Here is a 20,108-nt window from a genome sequence, read left to right as displayed (position 1 = left end):
TGGGTGGGTGGGTGGCTGAGGAGTGGTACACAGTAAAAGAGACTCAAGATACAAAAGAAGCAAGTGGAATGTGTGGACCTTGTTTGGCTCATGACTAGGAAGTGCCGGGGGGGAGGTGGAGAGGGAAGGAGGGTGGGAGGAACAGAAGGAGCAACGTCTGATTAAGTAACCTCTAAGACAGGAAGGCAAAATTGGAATACAGACAGAATCACATGATATTAAGACACTGTTATCACTAATTAACTGGCTGGGCTTGTGATACTCTCCTCTCTGCTTTTGTACGTGTTTGAATAGAAGTGTTTTAGGGGCGCCTGGGTGGCTAAGTTTGTTGAGCATCCGACTCTTGGTTTCGGCTTGGGTCATGACCTTGGGATTGCGGGACAGAGACCCAAGCTGGGCTCTAGGCTCAGAGGAGAACCTGCTTGAGATTCTCTCTCTCTCTCTGCCCTTTCCCCAACACACACGCACACTCACTCTCTCTCTCTCTCAAAGAATCTCTTAAAAAGAAAAAGTGTTTCCAAAAAAGAAAGAAAGAAAGAAATTTTTAAAAATTAAAAAATTCTAAAAAGTGTTTCAAATGAGCCCATCAAAACCTGGGAGCAAGGGGAGGCAGACAGAAAATTGCTGTATTTTTGCAAAGCCATCACTCTGAGGCAGTAGGAGCCCCACAGAAGAGTAACCCGCGGTGGCGCTTACCTGAGGAGGGTAGAAATAACAAATGCCAGCTCTTGTTGGATCTCCTTCTTCCTTTACCTTTGAACCATCATACAGGAAAAAATAATTCCACCTGGCAAGGGAACAGAATGGAGCCATGTTTCCTTTCATCCAGTGATCAAGGCATTTTAAAACACAGCTTCCTCTCTCCCAGCGCGAGATGGGCTCACTACTCAGTGGTTGAGAAGCCTTCTGGTGGCCCCAGAAGAGAAAGAACCCAGTAGTTACAAAGAGATAAGAAAAACCATTTCATGAGTGCTGTCCAGTCAAACTAAAAATATGCCTCTATCCAGCCGTCAGGAGGTCTGGTCTGGCCGAAAAGGCCGAAGAGTGGCTGGAGGAAGACAGAGCACCCAGGGCCATCTCTTGTTTGAGACACGGACCCTTCACCATACAAATACAGGGTTTGCTATGCTGTCTTTTAAGGCTCTGATAATAAAATTAGTTACGGACGTCCTAGCTGCCCTGTTCACAACTGCTGGGCACGATGATCTCCAGAAATACCCCTTGGATCAGAAATTCACGCATTCATTTAACAAGCAGTAAATGAGGCCCCACGGTGTGCTCTCCCTCCGCCAGACCTGGGGCCGTGGCGGTAAAAGGGAGACAGTAAACATACAGTTTCAGTGCAGGCTAGGGAGTCTATAATGGGAAAATGGGGCTCATGAGAGTTCACAGCGGAGCCCGGAACCCCTCTCTGCCTGGAAAACCCTAACAGTATGTTAAGAATAACTCTGACACAACCCTTCATCAAACCTCTGATTTCCTCCACACACAGGAATCTCTCGTCTCACTTTCCATAACCCTCCGTTCTTCGCAAAGGATTCTTACAGTCTACTCTGCAGTGTAACTGCAACTAACCTGTTTAAGACCACAGAGCAGACTCCCCTAAGGCTGGGCCTGGGTTTTACCTCTCTGAAAGCACAGCCATCAGGCTAGAGCGTAAGGAGGAGAAGCTGGCACCACTCTGTCACCCGCATTCTTCTCCCTGGCTCTTCACCCTCCCCCTACCACCCTCCTTGGCTCCCACTTTCTCTTCGTGATGACAAGTGGGAACTCTGTTTCTAGCACAGGGCAAGTCCAGATCAAAAAGCCTCAAAAACGTGTCAAACTCCATTCAGAAATCCCACTGCCGGACCCCGTTTACCCGCTCCTTATGCTCTCACTCAGGCACACAAAAGAAAACCGGGGTGTCATTTTGAACGACTCTTTGTGCCTTCTGCGCACATAACCGGTCACCAAGTCCTGCTCATTCTATTTAAACCATGCCTTTTGCTTTCATTCCTCAATGAAATGTTTGCTGAAGCAACTGACAAGAGAGGCTTAACCCAGTTGGGGCTGAGAAGGGAACTGCGTTTCAAGCAGACATTGTGGAACACCCTTCAAGAGGCAGACTGGCCAAGCCTCTACTAGTGATGGGGCTCCCATACTGCAGCCATTTCTTGTCCCTTATCGCTACAGCGCTCACACTGTCATCAGAGCCGGCTGCGTGACCTGGCCATGGCCATCTTTTCCACAGTCTACCAGCAATGCTCGACTCGCTCCAACACTGCAAGGTCACAACCCGGCAGCTCTGGAGAGAAATGCTCACATGCTTGATTAGCCTGCTCAGAGAAAAAAAAAATGCCTTTTATCCCCCACCCCCACCCCCTGCCAGTGAAATCAAGACAGCCTGGCTGGGGATTTTCAGTTAATCCAAAACATGGGTCCAGCAGCCCAGCAGGAAGTAAGCCACGCAGGCCTTGCTACTCACCAGGAGGCTGATGTCAGCTCTGTTGAGGTAGTGGTGGCCATTTACTTGCCTGTCGCACTCATTCTATTTATTCGGGTTCTCTCGTCTAGGATCGCTTCTTGCGCCCCACCAGCGACTGCTCCTCTCTGTGTCTGGTCCAGGAAACCCAGATGCGAAAGGTTTAAATGTTTTCAGCCACAACTGTCACCTGCTTGGTTTTCATTCAGCATGAAAGTGCTAATTCCTTCCCCGCAGGCTCTTCATGGCCCTGAATACCTCCACACCTCTTAGAACTCTGAGAGACAATATATAATAAAGCAAGAGAATGCTACCGGAAAAATGGAATCCACTAAGCTGGTTCCACGAGCATCAGCATTCGGGCTCTCTGCAGCACGACCTCTTCAAAAAGCTCCTGGCCAGGAAAGCCCAGAGCGGGAGATGCATGCTGAAGGCGGTGTCCTGAAGAGATTCCTAGCGTGTCTGGTTCAAAGCCGTTCTGAAGATTCTTTTCAACACTGGGAAGCCTCCCGTTCAAACATCAGTGCCTTGGTCCTAAAATAAACCACAGGGAATAGATTATTTCAGAAACCCATGAGAGAGCATGTGACCCAGCTGGGTTAGGCAAATGGTATACTTCAAACAGAGTCTTCTAGAAAGTTGAAAAATTGTGTTTCAGAACAAAAGAGAGAGTGCTGCAGGACTTCAGAGTAACTTCCTCAGTCTCTTTGAAAAGTTATGCCTCACAGAAGATAAAATTAAGTAACTAGCGTGAATAGGCTCTGTGTGCCAAGGACAGCTAGACAAATAAGGCGTTGTCGCAGTAATAATGGAACCCAAATTAAGGAACTGTCACCTTGACAGCTCAAAAGTAATCTGAACATGAATTCCAGAGCTGGGCAAGTTTTCAAAACAAAATGGGAGTTTAACAAGTGGCTTTCAAATTCCAACAGACGATTAAGTATCATGGAATTTCACAGTCAGAAGGGTCCCTGACATCATTTACTCTTATCTCTTGCACTCTTCAAAAATTACCTTGTCTCTGGCTTACTCCCTCCAGAGACACAGGCAGCTCATAGGGTTAACTTTATCCTTCCATGAAGCTAAAAGTGGCCTCCCAGTAACCTCCCCACACTAGTCTGGATAACCCTCCAGAAAAACAAAACAGGGTTTAATTTTTCCACAAGAGAACCCCTTGGTCCCTTCAGAACTGTATTTCCATGGTGACTTTGTCCAAGCTTGATGTCCCAGAGACCGGGTTTCAAATGCTTGCTCACCATCTTTCGTCCTCCTGGGAATACAGGGGCTTTTTAAAGCTCCTTTCCTAGAGAGAAGTACCTAGAGAGGACCCCAGTGACTCTTTGAGAACTATAAAATCTCTCAGTTTTAGATATCTTGAGGTGAGCCCTCTATGGGGCCATATTCATGGGATTCCTGTGGAGGGGCAAGGAAGCTACTGGAATCAAGGACAGCAGGCTGAAACCCCCTATCCCTCCTTCCCAGAGGACTGGGCCCTACGCTGCCAAGGTCCACGCTCTTATCTCTGAAACGTCCAGAAGAGGCCGGTAATGTCCCTGGGGTATGGCATGTGCTGGGATGTGTCCGGAGAAGGCTCTGGCAGCCTGGGAAGTTGCAGTAACGACCGGAGGGAGCCAAGAAGTGGCCCGCAATGGCTTGGAGGCAGGAAGGTGGTGGTGTAGGAAGTGGCCTCTGTGAGTCAGCGGGCCAGGAAAAGGGGCGCTAACCACTGCAATTGGGTACAGGCTAAGGGCACTGGGACATGCCTGGCCTCAGCTCCAGGGGGCTGGGAATTTGTGAGCAAAATGGGGAGGCTGGTGGGGGTGTCCACCGGGGCCCGATCGCGGAGCGGAGGAGCCGCCAAGAGGCGCTGTCGGCCAGGGTCTCGCGCGCCCCCCCCCCCGTATCCCCGCGCCGCCCACCGCCAGAGTAGCCCGACAGCCCGAGGTTCGGGCCGGCCCCGCAGTGTGGGCGGCAGTGGGACGCCGGCAGCTCCCGCCGCCCGGTACCTACGCGCGCGGCGGAGAGACCCCAGGATCGCGCGCCAACACACCTACCGCCCCCTACAATTCCGCGAGAGCTTGGCGCGCGGTGATGACGTCCAGCGTCGCGCTGGTGACGTCAGAGGGCCATGGCGGCGGCTCTGGAACCCTGGCAGACGGCAGCTCCGCGGAGGAGAAGGCGCTCTGCCCCGCGCCCCTCTCGGGGCAGAGAGGCAGCGGCGCCGGACCCGGAGGCCGATCCCGAGGCGGACTGCGGAGTCGTGCTTCTTCGTATCCGGGAGGCCAGGTGAGTGCAGGCACGGCCCTGGGACCGAGTCTCAGTCTCGCCATCTGTAAATGGGCAGAACTTAGGGTTACTGGGCGAATTTAACGGAGGTAAGGAGCTTGTTACAGACTGTATCATAGTAAAGGTTGTCATTCCTGTTATTGCACTTTAAGCTGCGTGACCTTGGGCAAGGTATGTGATCTCCGTGGCTCCGTTTTCTTAGCTGAGATATGGACCTGAAAATAGTACCTGTATAGGCTTGTTTTGAGGATTTAGTGAAATAGTTAATATAACCCGCTTTGACACTAAATGCAAACCACGGTGCCTGGCGCGGGGTAAACGCAGTACCAGCATGTGGTATTAATATTATAGCAGTATTGGTTATTGTTATTGCTAGCTCTGGGAAAGGAACACCAACGTGATTGTCATTCTCATGATTACCATCATTAGTTCATTGAGGAGCTGCTGTGTGCCTGCCACTGGCTTAAGCATTCTACACACTTAATCAGTTTGAACATCTCAGTCAGCTAGGGTCCTGACAGAGCTCTGAGTCTTAGAAACACAGATAACGTTTGGGATCAGATTTCAAGCTCCTGTCTTTTCAGCTCCAAAACCTGTGCTTCAGAGCTCTCCATTAATGGGGCTTATCCCAAACCCTCATGCCTCCATGCTTTGCCCTGAACCTTACAGCTTAGATCAGTGCCTAACACAGAGGAATAAATGTTACCTATTTTTGTTATTATTGTCTTTATTCATTTGCGGTCCTTTAAGGGCGTAGTAACAGCGTTTGTTAGTGATTCAGATGAGCCGCTGAAGGACCATCCCACCTGAGAGGAATTAAACCAATTTTATGTGTTCCTCTCCCCCAGAATTAGGGTCAAGAGACAGTGATGACACAGAGGTTACCACTGAATTAAAGAAGTTGGCCGCCCAGCCAACTGAGCCTGAGTAGACAGCAGCAGCGACTTTTGGTAGGATCTCAAAAGGAACCTTTGAGATGGAACATGCCCAGGGATTTGGAAAACCTGTAAGGCAGTTTCCGTACACCCTGCATTGTTATTCGTCCTCAACTTCTTCAGGATCCCCCCAGGAACTCCCTGCCTCTTCCTGGACCCCTACGTGTGATGCAGTGCCCACTGTTCTGAGTAGAGAAGAACCCAGCTCTTGTAATGCTAATCTTCTAATGCTGCAATGAACATGGGGTTTCATATCTTTTCAAATAGGTGTTTTTGTTTTCTTTGGATAAATGGCCAGAACAGAAATTGCTAGATTGTAGGGTAGTTCTAATTTTAATTTTTTGAGGAGTCTGCATACTGTTTTCCACAGTGGCTGCACCTACTTACGTTCCCACCAGCAGGGCACCAGGGTTCCCTTTCCTCCACATCCTCGCTAATGTTTGTTTTTCTAGTCTTTTTGATACTAACCTTTCTAACCAGTTTGAGGTGATATCTCCTGTTGTTCCGATTTGCTTTTCCCTGATGATTAATGATGAGCATCTTTTCACGTACCTGTTGGCTCTCTGTATGTTTTCTCTGGATAATATCCATTTGGATAATCTTTCTACTTTTTAATCACATTGTTTTTTGTTGTTGTTATTGAGCTGTATGAGTTCTTTATATATATATTGGATTTTAACCTTTTATCAGATATATGATTTGCAAATCTTTTCTCCCAGGCGGTAGGTTGCCTCTTTATTTCGTTGGTGATTTTCTTTGCTTTTTAGTTTGGTGTAGTTTCGTTTATTTACTTTTGCTTTTGTTGCCTTTGCTTTTAGAGTGTGATCCAAAAAAATCACTGCCAGGACCTATGTCAAGCAGCTTTTCCCCTGTGTTTTCTGCTAAGAGTTTTATGGTTTCAGGTCTTATATTCAAGTCTTTAATCCATTTTGAGTTAATTTTTGTGTCGGTGTAAGATAGTGGAGCAGTTTCATTCTTTTGCATGTGGCTGTCCAGTTTTCCCAGCACCATTTAGTAAAGAGACTGTTCTTTTCCCCTTGTGTATTCTTGGCTCCTTTGTCATGAGGTACTGGACCATAGATGTGTGGGTTTACTTCTGGGCTCTCTCTTCTGTTCTGGGGATCTGTGTGTCTGTTTTTATGCCAGTATGCCAGCAATCAGTAGAGCTTTGTAATAGAGTTTGAAACTAGGGAGCATGATGCCTTCAGCTTTGTTCTTTCTTAAGATGGCTTTGGCTATCCAGGCTCTCTTGTGGTTCCATACAAATTTTAAAGATCCTTCACCTTATGTCTGTGAAGATTGTCATTGGAATTTTGACAGAAAAATGCACTGAATCTGTAGATGGCTTTGGGTAATATAGACATTTTAACACTATTAATTTTTCTAGTCCATGAGCATGGGATGTCTTTCCATTTACGTGTGTTGTCTTCAGTTTCTTTCCTCAGTGTCTTGTTGTTTTCAGTATATAGGCTTTCACCTCCTTGGTTAAATTTATCCCTAAGTATTTGGGGTTTTTTTGATGCAGCTGTAAATGTGATTGTTTTTTTAAATTTATTTTTCTGATAGTTCATTATTAGTGTTTAAAATGCAGCAGATTTTTATGTATTCTTTATCCTGCAACTTCACTGAATTTATTTATTTTAATAGTTTTTTGGTGTTGTCTTTAGTGTTTTCTACATACAATATCACGTTATGTGAAAATAGTGACCTTTTCTTCTACCTTTCCAATTTGGATGTCTTTTATTTCTTTATTTTTCTTGTGTAATTGCTCTGGCTAGGATTTCCAGTACTGCAGTTGACCCTTGGCCAACGTGGGTTTGAACTGTGCGGTCCACTTAATACATGGGTTTTTCTCAGTAAATACAGACATTGCTGTAAATGTATTATCCTTTAGGACTTTTTTTATCTTTTAAAATTTATTTAAATTCTAGTTAGTTAACATACAGTGCAATATTGGTTTCAGGAGAATTCAGTGATTCATCACTTACATACAACACCCAGTGCTCATCATAACATGTGCCCTCCTTAATCTCCATCCCCCAGCTAGCCCATCCCTCATCCACCTCCCCTCTATCAACGCTCAGTTTGTTCTCTTATCATTAAGAGTCTCTTATACTTTGTTTCCCTCTCTCTTTTTTCTTTGTATTCCTCCTCCCATTTGTTGATGTGTTTTATTTCTTAAATTCCACAGGAGTGAAATCATATGGTATTTGTCTTTCTCTGACTGTCTTATTTTGCTTAGCATAATACATTCCAGCTCCATCAGGATTTTTTTTTTAAAGAGTTTATTTATTTTATTGGACAGAGAGGCACAGCAAGAGAGGGAACACCAGCAGGGGGAGCGGGAGAGGGAGAAGCAGGTTTCCCGCTGAGCAGGGAGCCTGATGCGGGGCTCCGTCCCAGGACCCAGGGATCATGACCTGAGCCGAAGGCAGACGCTTAGCAACTGAGCCACCCAGGCGCCCCTCCTTCAGGATTTTCTTAATCACATTTTTTCCCTCTAGCTTACTTTGTTGTAAGAATACAGTATATAATACCTATAACATAAAATATATGTTAATCAACTCTTTGTGTTATTGGTAAGGCTTCTGGTCAACGGTAGGCTGGGGCAGTCAAAAGTATACTCAGATTTTCAACTGCACGGGGGTTTGGCACCCTTAATCCCCGCATCGTTCAAGCGCGAACTGTATGTTGAATCAAAGTGGCAAGAGGGGGCATCCTTGTCTTGTTCCTGATCTTAGAGGAAGAGCTTTCAGCTTTCACCACTGAATATGATGTCTTCTCCTGTATGGCCTTTCTTGAGTTACGTTCTCTGTATACCTGCTTCGTTGAGAGCTTTTATCGAATGGGTGTTGCATTTTGTCAAATGCTTTTTCTGCATCGTTGAGACGGTCATATGATTTTTATCCTTTATTTTGTTAATGCGGCAGATTACTTTGATTGATTTGTGGATGCTGAACTACCCTCGCATCCCTGAAATAAATCTTACTTGATCATCCTCTTATTTTATTGTTGATTCGGTTTGCTGATATTTTGTTGAGGATTTTTATATCTATGTTCATCACAGATACTGGTCTGTAATTTTCTTTTCTTGTGGCATCTTGGCTGGTTTGGATAAGAGCAATGCTGACCTTGTAAAATAAGTTGGGAAGCATTCGTTCCTCTTGTTTTTGTGGAAAAGTTTGAGAAGGATTGGTATTCATTTTTCTTTGAATATTTGGTAGAATTCACCAGTGAAGCCATCTGGTCCGGGACTTCTATTTGTTGAAAGGTTTTGATTACTCATTTAATCTCTCTACTGGTAATTGGTCTATTCAGAAATTTCTGTCTCTTAGGGATTCAGTCTTGGAGGGTTCTATGTTCCTTTTCTTGAAGGCTGTCCAACTTGTTGGGGTGTAATTGTTTATAGTAGTCTCTTATGAGCATTTGTATATCTGTGGTATCAGTGGGAACATCGCTTTCATTTCTGATTATGAGCCTCATTCTTTTTTTTACCTTGAGTATAGCTGAAAATTTGTCAGCTTTGTTCTTTTCAAAAAACCAGCTCTTACTTTTGTTGATCTTTCTATTGTCTTTGTAGTCTGTATTTCACTTATTTCTCTTCTGGTATGTTACTTCCTTTCTTCTGCTAACTTTGCGCTTCCTTTGTTCTTTTTCTCTTTCCTTGAGGTGTAAAGTTAGGTTGCTTAGTTGAGGCGTTTCTTGTTTCTTGAGGTAGGCCTGTATCACTATGAACTTCCCTCTTAGAACCACTTTTTTTTTTTTTTTTTTTTTAATGTAAGCTCTAGGGGGCACCTGGGTGGCTCAGTTGGTTAAGCATCTGCCTTTGGCTCAGGTGGTGGGATCAAGCCCTGGGGCTCCCTGCTCAGCAGGGGGAGCCTGCTTCTCCCTCTCCCTCTGCCTGCTACTCCCCCTGCTTGTGCTCAATCTCTCTCTGTCTATCTCTGTCAAATAAATAAACGAAATCTTTAAAAATAAGCCAAAAAACTAAAGTGAGCTCTCTGCCCAATGTGGGGCTCAAACTCACAACCACAAGGTCAAGAGTCACAACCCTCCACCAACTAAGCCAGCCAGGTGCCTCATTCTTGGAACCACATTTGCTGCATTCCATAAATTTTGTTATGTCGTATTCCATTTTCATTTGTCTCAAAGTATGTTTTGGTTTCTCTTTGGATTTGCTCATGGACCCATTGGTTCTTCAGTAGCCCGTTGTTTTATCTCCATGTTTGTGAGTTTCCAATTTCCTTCTTGAAAACTTGAAAGAAAAAAAAAAAAAAGAAAGAAAGAAAGAAAGGAGAAATCAGCAGCGCAGAGCCTGACCTGGAGCTCTGTCCCAGGACCCCAAGATCATGACCTGAGCTGAAAGCAAGAGTCAGTTGCTTAGCCAACTGTGCCACCCAGGCACCCCCAGAATAAGTTTTGTTTTGTTTTTTTAAATAATATTTATTGAAGGCTTACTGTCATAGGTACTATTCTAAGTGACCTCTATCTCATTTAATTCTAAAAACTATTCTTAAAATTTTTTTAAAAATAAAGGCTATTCTAAAAGTAAATATTCGTATTATCCTCAGAGTTGGGGAAACACAGGCACAAAAGAGGTTAAGAAACTTGCTCAATATCATAGTAAATATTGGAACCAAATACAGACCTGAGTGTATGACTCTGAAGTCTGGGTTCGTTCATTCGTTCGTTCTTTCTTTCTTTTTTTTTTTCAAGTATACCAAATAATATCTTAGATGAAATCACTTTAGCCTTTCTCCAAACATTGAGCATCAGAAGACGCTATAATTGAGGGCCCCCGGCTGGCTTGGTCGGTGGAGTATACGACTCTTGATCTCAGGGTTATGAGTTTGAGCCACGTTGAGGGTACGGCTTACTTAATTAAAAAAAAAATAAGATGCTATAATTGGGCTTGTTTTCTTTTTCCTTTGACCCCTTCACCCATTTCTCCCACCTCCAGCTCCCTACCTCTGGCAACCACCCATCTGTTCTCTGTATCTGTGAGCTCAGTTTTCTGTTTGTTTTGTTTTAATTTTCCCCATGTAAGTGATCTATAGTATTTGTCTTCCTGTCTGGCCTGTTTTACTTGGCATAATGCCTTCAAGGCCCATCCATGTTGCCAATGGGAAGATTTCATTCTTTATTACGGTCGAGTAATACTCCATTGTGTGTATATACCACAGTTTCTTTATCCATTCATCCACTGATGGGCACTTAGGTTGTTTCTATATTTTCATTGTTGTAAATAATCCTGCAGTGAACACAGGGGTGCATATACCCTCTTGAGTTAGTGTTTTCATTTTCTTCAGATAAATACTCAGAAGGGGAATTGCTGGATCACATGGTCGTTCTATTTTTAATTTTTTTTGAGGAACCTCTGTACTGTTTTCCATAGTGGCCACACCAATCCACAGTCCCTCTAACAGTGCACAAGGGTTTTCCTCTTCTCCACATCTTCACCAGTACTTGTTATTTCTTGTCTTTTTGATAGTGGCCATTCTAACAGGTGTGAAGTGGTGTCTCATTCTGCTTTTGATTAGCATTTCCCTGATGATTAATGATGTTGAACATTCTTTTCACGTTCATGTTGACCATCTGTATGTCTTCTTTAGAAAAATGTCTATTTGGATCTGCCCATTTTTTAATTAGATTGTTTGTGGGGGTTTTTTGTTTTGTTTTTGTTTTTGGGTTTTTTTTGCTATTGAGTTGCATGAGTTCTTTATATTTTGGATATTAACCCCTTATCAGATATATGATTTGTAAATGTTTTCCCATCCAGTAGGTTGCCTTTTTACTTTGTTGATGGTTTCCTTTGCTGGTCAGAAGCTTTTTAGTTTGATGTAGTCCCACACGTTTTGTTGTTGTTGTTGTTTTTATTTTTGATATCAGGTTTAAAAAAATCACTACCAAGACCTATGTCAAGTAGCTTTTCCCCTGTGTTTTCTGCTAAAAGTTTTATGGTTCCAGGTCTCATATTCAAGTCTTGAATCCATTTTGAGTTAATGTTTGTGTCTGGTTTAATATAGTGGTGTAGTTTCATTCTTTTGCATGGGGCTGGCCAGTTTTCCCAGCACCATTTAGTAAAGAGATTATTCTTTCCCCCTTGTATATTCTTGGCTGCTTGGTCATAAGATATTGGACAATATATGTGTGGGTTTCCTTCTGGGCTCTCTCTTCTGTTCTGGTAATCTGCGTGTCTATTTTTATGCCAACACTAGATTGTTTTGATTACTCTAGCTTTGTAATAGTCAGAAATCGGCGAGTGTGATACCTTTAGCGTTGTTCCCCTTTCTCCAGATTGCTCTGGCTGTTTTGTGGCTTCATATCAATTTTTGGATCCTTTGTTCTATTTCTGTGTGAAAATGCAATTATAATTTTGATAGGAATGGCATTGAATCTGTAGATGGTTTGGGGAAATGTGGACATTTTAACACTATGAATTCTTCTAGTCCATGAGCATGGAATGACTTTCCATTTGCATGTGTTGTCTTCAATTTCTTTCCTTAACATCTTGCAGTGTTCAGTATATAGGCTTTCACCTCCTTGGTGAAGTTTATTCCTGGGTATTTTATTCTTTTTGATGCAACTGCAGGTCGGATTATCTTCCTAATTTCTTTTTCTGATAGTTCATTGTTAGTGTATAGAAACTCAACAGATTTTTGTGTATTGATATTGTTTCCTGTACCTTGACTGGATTCAGTCATTAGTTGGAACAGTTTTCCAGTGGAGTCTTTAAGGCTCTCCTTAGATACTATGTGACCTGCAGATCGTGACAGTTTTACTTCTTTCTTTCCAATTTAGATGACTTTTGTTTATTTTTCTTGCATAATTGCTCTGCCTAGGATTTCCAATATACTGTGTTGAGTAAAAGTGGCAAGGAAAGATCTGGAAGGTTCCTAACCTAGAGGATCTTAAGGAAATAGTAAGAGCTGAAACTTTTCACTTTCGGATGTGATGTTGTCTGTGGGCTTGTCATATGTGGCCTTTATCATGTTGAGGTATGTTCCTGCTATACCCACTCTATTGAGAATTTTTATCATAAATGGATATTAAATTTTGTCAGATGCTTTCTCTGCATCTCTCAAGATGATCACATGATATTTATTCTTCATGTTGTTAATGTGATGTATCACCTTGATTGATGTGCACATGTGAACCATCCTTGCATTCCTGGAATAAATCCCACTTGATCATAGTATATGATCCTTTCAGCATATTGGTGAACTTGGTTTGCTGGTATTTTGTTGCACATTTTTGCATCTGTGTTCATCAGGGATACTGGCCTGTAATTTTCTTTTCTTGGGGTGTCCTTGTCTGGTTTTGGTATCGGGGTAATGTTGGCCTCAGCAAATGAATTTGAAAGCTTTCTCTTCTGTTTTTTTGGAAAAGTTTGAGAAGGACTGGTATGAATTCTTCCCTGAATTGTAGAATCCACCATTGGAGGTGTCTAGTCCTGGAATTTGTTTTTTTGGGAGGTTTTCAAAATTGCTGATATGATGAGCACTGGTGCTTTAAGTGTTGAATCACTAAATTCTATTCCTGAAACTAATATTATTCTATGTATATTAACTAACTAGAATTTATTTATTTATTTATTTTTAAGATATTTATTTATTTATATGAGAGGGAGAGAGAGCATGAGGCAGAGAAAGAGGAGGAGAGAGAGAGTCTCAAGCAGACTCCATGCTGAGCTTGGAGCCCAACGTGGGGCTAGGTCCCAGGACCCTTAGATCACAACCTGAGCCGAAACCAAGAGTCGGACGCTCAGCCGACTGAGCCACCTGGGTGTGCCAACTAACTAGGATTTAAATACAAACTTGAAACATAAAAACAAATAAATTGCTGATTCTTTGAGGTTGTCCAAATTGCTGTTGTATAGTGTTCACAGTAGTCCCTTTGAGCCTTTGGGTTCTTGTGGTATCCGTTGTAATATCCCCTCTGTCATTTCTGAATTTAAGTCTCCTCTTTTCTTTTTTCTTGGTGTGTGTAGCTCAAGGATGATCAATTTTGTCTTTTTTTCTTTAGATTTATTTATTTATTTATTAGACAGAGTGAGAGAGAGAGAGTTCACAGGGGTAGAGGCAGAGGGAGAGAGAGAATCCCAACCCTATGCCACACTGAGCACAGAGCCTGATGCGGGGCTTGATCTCAAGACCCTGAGGTCATGAACTGAGCCGAAATCAACAGTCAGATGATGAATCAACTCAGCCACCCAGGCACCCTGATCTTTTCTGGGTTTTTAGTCCCTCTTTCATTTACTTCTGCTCTGATCTTTGTTATTTCCCTCCTTCTACTAAGTTTGGGCTTCCTTTGTTCTCCTTTTCCAGGTCACAAGGTGTCATGTTACGGTGTGTGTTTGAGACTTGTCTTGCTTCTTGAGGCAGGCCTGTATCGCTATAAACTTCCCTCTTAGAACCACTTTTGCTGCATCTCACAAATTTGGTATGTGTTTAAACAGCGTTGAATTCTATTTTGTCAGATTATAGCTCTTCCAGCTCCGTGTTGGGTCCCACTTGCGCAGGATATCTTTTCTGTCCCTTCACTGTTGGTCTGTGTTGTCCTTACATCCACAGTGAGTCTCTTGTGGGTGGCACATGGGTGGGTATTGTGTTTTCATCCACTGTATGTCTTTCGATCAGAAAAACCGTTGAGTTCATTTTAAGTCACTGTTGACTGTGCTCTGCTCTGGGTTTGTGTCAGCCAGTGGACTCGAATAAAGAAAGCCCAGACACTGGTTTCGTCTCTCCTTTTACTTTCATATTGGAGTGATTTGTAATAAGAAAGACTGTTTATTGAGTCCCTGCTGTGTGCGAGGCCCCTTGCTGTGTGTTGACCCATTTGATCCCTTCTGGAACCCTGCGTGATAGGGACGATTCTTTTCCCCATTCTAGAGGTGAGGAAACTAAAGCTCAGAGGGGCTCCATCTGTGCATCTAGCAACTATCCGTGGAGCTCGGCCTCTGTGCCAGCCTGTGGTGTGGACCGAGGATACAGAAGAGACCCAGAGGGGACCCTGGAATCAGGATGTCCTCTAGCCACCCTTCTGCCCTCTCCGAGCACCAGCAGTCTTGCTCTGGACATGGGCGCTATGGATCCCCCCCCCGCCACGCCAGGCCAGGTGCTGTGTGAGGGCGCCCCATCCTCCCTACACCCAGCTCGTGGTCGGGAGAAGGGTCACTGAGGGGGCGGCCCGGAGAAGGGTGGGAGATGACCATGCCTTTTTCTCTTAACAGGAAGGACCTGCTTCTTTCGGATTTCTGGAGTCTGGCACTAGGTGGGTACCAGATGGCCAGAGCCGGGGGTGGAGGGCGTGGGAGGAGGGCCTGAATGTGGGCAAAGAAAGGAGTCCAGTCCGTATTTGGTGACGTTTTTCTTCGCAGAGGTGGGTTCTAATTCTGACTTCTTGCTCACCGCTGTGTATCTTGGCACTGACTGGCCCTGACCCTCAGTTTCTGTATCTGCGAAAGGGAGGTGAGAGCGTGCATACACTGTGCTGTAATTTTGAGGATTAAATGAGGCTGTTCGGTGAAGTGCCTGGGACACTGCTTGCCTGGGCACGGGAGGCCGTCAACATCCGCTTCCGCTGTCTTTGAAATTTATTCTTCACGTGCTCTTTGCCTCGACATTGCCACGTAGACCTGTTTGTCTCCATGCGGTTCTAACCGCTTCCCAAACAGTCTGTGGCAACATAAACGTTAATACGGGGAGGGAACGTACAGCAGTTAGAATTTTTATCGAGGGACATTTAGTTCGTTTCCTTTGGTTTTCTTTTTTTGTTCTTACACATTACTGTTTGATGAGTGCCTTTATGCTTAAAGCTCTTACCAAATTCAGGATGACCCTCTCAGGACCTATTCCCAGAAGTGGACTTAACTCAGTGACAGGCAGTGAGAAGCTTGATACCTGCTGTCAAGTTTCTTCTGACAAGCTTCCTCCAGGACTTGGAGCAGCAAGGACTGGAAGAGCCAGCTCTGCCCGCAGCCTTTCCGAGCTGGGCTCGTATTTACAGATAGCTTTACTACTAAGTGAGAATCGGTGTCTGACTGTGGGAACTGGGGACGTATGGCCTTTTGCTTTTTGTTTTGTGTACAGATTTGTTCAAATAAATTGAGTGCCAGTATAATGAGAGACGAGAACCCACTGCCGTGTGAGAAGATTTAAACAGAGTGTTTTTCATTAGACTCCAAAAGCCCCAGCCTTCCTTTTTTTTTGCTTTGAACTTTTTACACATTAAATATTCCGATTCCCAGCCTTTTATAGTGTGATTTTGAGAGCTCTGTTCCTCTGTTCTTTGTTATAATCCAAAAAGTAGGTACTTCAGAGCATAAGCCACGTGTACCAGGTACCTCCTACCAAGTGAGACACAGTTCACAGTAGAGTTCTGGGTGGAAGCTGTGCCCATACATGAAGCCTGCTTCTTTGCTGGAACATTCTCGGGTTGCAGGCAGGGGACGGGGGGGCACGCAGGGACCCGGGACAGCCTGTGATGCTGGTGGGCCTGGCTGTATCTCCCAGGCGTGTTTGGGGGTGAGGCCTGCGGCCTTTTCCCTGAGGAGCTGAAGTGTTCCCGACTTGCTCCTTTTCTCCCTGGGCCTGTGGACTTCTGTGAAGGATTTGGCTCACAGGGTCAGAGCATGCCCTCTGACTGTGTTCGGGCCTGCTCTTTCAGAAACCATCAACAGCTGTCTTACAAAACATCTGGAACAACTGAAGGCCCCTGAGGGGACTCTTGCGGAAGCCCTCAGAAACCTGCATCTTGACTCCTTGCCAGATACGTCTGCTGTGACTCCGGGCTCCACCCCAGGAGAGACCCCGGTCCCGGGAACCTGCCGTTGGAAGTGTGTGTGTTATGGCATCGGGAACTTTGCCACCTGCGTCACAGCTAGACACCAGCTCACATTTTTGCTTCTCTTCCTGGAAAAGTGCCGGGTACATTTTTGGATTCTTTTTTTTTAAAGATTTTATTTATTTATTCGACAGAGATAGAGACAGCCAGCGAGAGAGGGAACACAAGCAGGGGGAGTGGGAGAGGAAGAAGCAGGCTCATAGCAGAGGAGCCTGATGTGGGGCTCGATCCCATAACGCTGGGATCACGCCCTGAGCCGAAGGCAGACGCTTAACCGCTGTGCCACCCAGGCACCCCACATTTTTGGATTCTTGATCACCCCTCCCTTGGTCTTCCCAGAGTACACGCACAGGTCTTTGGGTTGATAGAACTCACTCTTCCCTTCCGCAGATTCCCAGAAGGCACTGCTGGGTGTACGATCCTCTGTTTAGCCAACTAGAAATCGCAGTTCTGAATAGCCTCGGTGTGACTGTTCTCAGCGAGAACGAGGTGAGTGGCTTGGGGAAGGGGAGCAGGAGGGCTGGGTGATTGCTGCCCGAGGAGGGCCCCAGGCCGTGCCCCATGGACGCCCCTGGTCTGCAGTAGCCGCCGTTCCCTCCCACTGCTCACTTGCCTTCCCGGCGCCTGCCATAGGGGACGCATCAGTGACCCACATCATGGCCTATGTGGTGCCTGTCACAAAAAAACCAAACGGCACAAATGGCATGGACTGAAACCTGTTATACTTGCAAAATTCTACTGAGAATCCCATAATCAGGAACCTCTGATAATTTCCCGAGTTGGTACTGTTGGTGTTAAAAAATAAAAGGATACACAGTCTCGGTGCCTCGCATGACGGCTTTCTGGTTGGGATCTACCCTGTGCTAGGGGACGTCCTAGAACGGGACAGAAATCTCTCTCTGCACGGTAGCCCAGTCACATGCATAGCATCAGGCTGTGAGCTCTGGGGGGGGTCTTCCGCCCTGGAGGTGAAATTTGTGAGACCCGGAGGAAGCTCATCTCACCAGCAGGGGGCTGAAGCCAGTGTAGGCACACACCCCCGCGAGCCACTTTGCATTGCTGGGGGGATTACAGAATAATCATTGGATCCCTCTCCGTGTTCCAAAACGGCCATCTTATTATTATGAAACCCAAAAATCAGGCCCCGCTGAGAGAAGAGACTCCTTCACCAATGTTGGCGGGGCCCTGAAACCCTGCCACTCCATTCACGTCATCTTTCCTGAGCGGGCAAGGACTTTGCAGGGAGGCCAAGACAGATGCAGTCCCGGTCTCCAGGGAGCCCAGGATCCCATCAGGGCGTGTGGCCTGTAAACAAGTAGGTGGTGAGCAGAACAGAGAGGGGAGGGCACTCCTCGCAGCGTGAGGGGCTGGAGGAAGGTTTCCTAGGTCGGCTCTGGGATTGCAGGTCCGCCAGGAGTTGGCTGGATGGACCCGGGCAGGCTCCTGCCTGTTGGCGATGAACAGAAGGGAGGAGGAGAGTGCAGAGCGGAGAGGCCCAGGGGAGGCAGGGCCTGCGTCCCTGCCTCGGGTCCGGCTTTGGAGCCACGGTCCTCAGGAGGGGCAGTGTGTCCCCCAGGGGACATTTGGGAGGGACTGACTGCAATAGGCATCTGCAGAAAGGGACCTGGGAGGCCTGGAGGCTTCCCGAGCACAGTCCATGGGGCCAGTAACCGTTGTCACCACTCTGCCCTTGCTGTCACGGACCCAAGAAGCCCCTCTGCTGATCCAGAGCTTTCTGTGTTCATGGGACACACATCTGTTGAGTAAACACAAGTTCTCTCTGGACCTCACGATTTCCCGACTGTGAGGCCCACATCATCTGTACATTTCCGTCAGGCCACATTATAACCTAAGTGTTCGCAGAGGAAGGGGTTCGTGTCCGCGTGGTTTCAGCTTGCCTCCCTCGCAGTCCTGGTTCCCTCCCAAGGCGCTGCTGTAACGGACGTATTAGTTCGTGTAAGTCTAAGGCATGCGACATGACTTGGTACACGTGTGTGTGGTGAAAGCGCACAGTCAGGGTGGCTAACGTGTGTCCCCTCACCTCAGTACGCTGTCGTTACTGCGTGGTGAGAGCGCTCAGCGCCTCCCGGATGTGCCCCCCAGCTCCGGGAAGATCGGAGCTGCTCCCACCGCAGCTCACCGTGCCTGCCGGCCCCGCAGGAAGGATGCCGGAGCGTCGGCGGCGAGCCCACCGTTTTCTACATGCCCCACTGCGGCACAGCCCTGTACAACAACCTTCTGTGGAGTAACTGGTCGGTAGACGCCCTTGCCAAAATGCTCATCATTGGGAACAGCTTCAGAGGACTCGAGGAAAGGTGAGGGAGCGCGCAACGGTCCTGTGGGCCGGGGTGGGGGGGCTTCCTGACGGACCCACACGCGGCAGACGCTGGTCTGTAGGAAAGCGGACAGGGTTACTAGACAGGACGGCAACCCCGAGTCAAGCTAGAGTTAAGGAGGTCTGTTGGCCGAGAATTCGAGAATTCCTTCCTTCCCTGAAGGCAAACAAGTGTTTTTTAAAAGTGGCAGAACCATTTGCTCCCTCAGCTGCACACGCCTTAGTTGTCCGCTGTCACTGCTCCCTTGACGAAAGGGGTGCTTACGGGGCGTTCACATTTTCTACGGATTATTGAACCTACTCCACATTCCCCCTCCTTTTTAAAATGTATGCTATCTTTAAACCACTTTGTCTTTCTGTATGTCTTTAAGTTCGATAAAACCACTCCCATACCTCCTAATCACGCTGGGCTTGTTTTGGGTTTTTATTTCTAGATTGCTGGCAAGGATTCTACAGAAGAACTATCCCTACATTGCAAAGGTATCTGTGTAGACAAAGGGGCTGGGATGGAGAGGGTGTGCAACCAGACCATCTCCCCGGTGCTGTGACTTCTGTCTTCACGTGTGCGGGAGGAAGCTCGTGGGGGCTCATGCGGGCAGAGTGAAGTCACTGCGCTCAGCGAGCTTTCTCGATAGCTCTGTGTTCCAGAAAGCAAGGACCTGTCCTTCATTGTCGGTACCGGTCCCGCACACTCCCTGCCCTTGGAGCTCCCAGTTCATCACAGAAGCACTTAAGTCAACATAGCCTAGTCCTTTCTCTTGGAAAAGGGTGACCTGGGGGTGACTCCTACGTGGCGCCCAGCACTGTGGGCTTACTGTGACCGTCAGGGTCGTGTATTTTACATTTGACTTCTCCTGCTCAGATCTTAAAAGCACTGGAGGAGCTCGAGCTGCCCGAGACGTCACAGTACGCGGACGTATTCAACGATACCTCCGTCCACTGGTTCCCTGTACAGAAGCTGCAACAGCTCCCCACAGACACTTGGGCGTTTCGGGAAGAACCGGACTATCAGGACTGTGAGGACCTTGAAATCATCAGGAACCAGACAAGAGATCCTTCAGCCACTGACTGGAACTCGCGGTGATGTGTTGGGTGCTGGTGCGGCAGAAGCAGCTGCCACCAGAGAGGACAGGGAGGGTGGCCACAGAGGGAGCGCGAGCGCCCCCTTCTTTGCCGCAGGCCAGGCCTCAGAGCACGGGAAGCACGCGGTCCGGTTCTCCTCAGGCGCACGTGCTGTGGAGGG

The 20,108-nt window shown here is 46.5% G+C and overlaps 2 protein-coding genes across 9 annotated transcripts in view; one reads left to right on the top strand and one right to left on the bottom strand.

Annotated features, from left to right (window-relative positions):
• HPS4 (HPS4 biogenesis of lysosomal organelles complex 3 subunit 2) overlaps nucleotides 1–4,565 on the bottom strand; it is a 28,757-nt gene extending 24,192 nt beyond the window's left edge. For 3 of the 6 annotated variants that reach the window (XR_004619203.1, XM_034639314.1, XM_011229339.3), the window contains exons 1-4: nucleotides 4,475–4,550; nucleotides 2,779–2,998; nucleotides 2,468–2,598; nucleotides 697–787 (exon numbers count right to left, since the gene is read on the bottom strand). Coding sequence is in view for 5 of the 6 variants with exons in the window: in XM_034639314.1 (XP_034495205.1) it covers nucleotides 697–787; nucleotides 2,468–2,508 (132 nt within the window). In the remaining variant the exon portion in view is untranslated. Of the gene's footprint in view, nucleotides 1–696; nucleotides 788–2,467; nucleotides 2,599–2,778; nucleotides 2,999–3,961; nucleotides 3,984–4,474 lie in introns of those variants that run through there. The other 3 variants (XM_034639315.1, XM_034639316.1, XM_034639317.1) reach the window with 3 other exon arrangements.
• Nucleotides 4,562–20,071, top strand: SRRD (SRR1 domain containing). 3 transcript variants are annotated; one of them, XM_034639318.1, is made up of 7 exons: nucleotides 4,562–4,750; nucleotides 14,918–14,958; nucleotides 16,456–16,613; nucleotides 16,921–17,019; nucleotides 18,634–18,845; nucleotides 19,300–19,345; nucleotides 19,728–20,071. In XM_034639318.1, the coding sequence occupies exons 1-7, from the start codon at nucleotides 4,593–4,595 to the stop codon at nucleotides 19,947–19,949; spliced, it is 936 nt and encodes a 311-aa protein (XP_034495209.1). In that variant the 5' UTR covers nucleotides 4,562–4,592; the 3' UTR covers nucleotides 19,950–20,071. The 3 variants fall into 3 exon arrangements, with proteins under 3 accessions (XP_034495209.1, XP_002922826.1, XP_011227642.1); XM_002922780.4 differs by having other exon boundaries at nucleotides 4,563–4,750; nucleotides 16,354–16,613; nucleotides 18,691–18,845; XM_011229340.3 differs by having other exon boundaries at nucleotides 4,563–4,750; nucleotides 16,354–16,613.
• The last annotated feature ends 37 nt before the right edge of the window (nucleotides 20,072–20,108 follow it).

Source organism: Ailuropoda melanoleuca, chromosome 12 (genome assembly GCF_002007445.2).
Source record: "Ailuropoda melanoleuca isolate Jingjing chromosome 12, ASM200744v2, whole genome shotgun sequence".
NCBI lineage: Eukaryota > Metazoa > Chordata > Mammalia > Carnivora > Ursidae > Ailuropoda > Ailuropoda melanoleuca.
Note: the sequence above shows the minus strand (reverse complement) of the source record. Positions and strands in the feature narration are given on the sequence as shown.

What these genes read in the sequence shown, in the direction of transcription:
- SRRD (XM_011229340.3), top strand. Translation starts at nt 4,593, where the DNA reads ATGGCGGCGGCTCTGGAACCCTGGCAGACGGCAGCTCCGCGGAGGAGA. An exon ending in CTGTTCTCAGCGAGAACGAG is followed by an intron (nt 17,020 to 18,633) that starts GTGAGTGGCTTG and finishes TGTGCCCCCCAG; the next exon opens with CTCCGGGAAGATCGGAGCTG. An exon ending in TTCAGAGGACTCGAGGAAAG is followed by an intron (nt 18,846 to 19,299) that starts GTGAGGGAGCGC and finishes TTTTATTTCTAG; the next exon opens with ATTGCTGGCAAGGATTCTAC.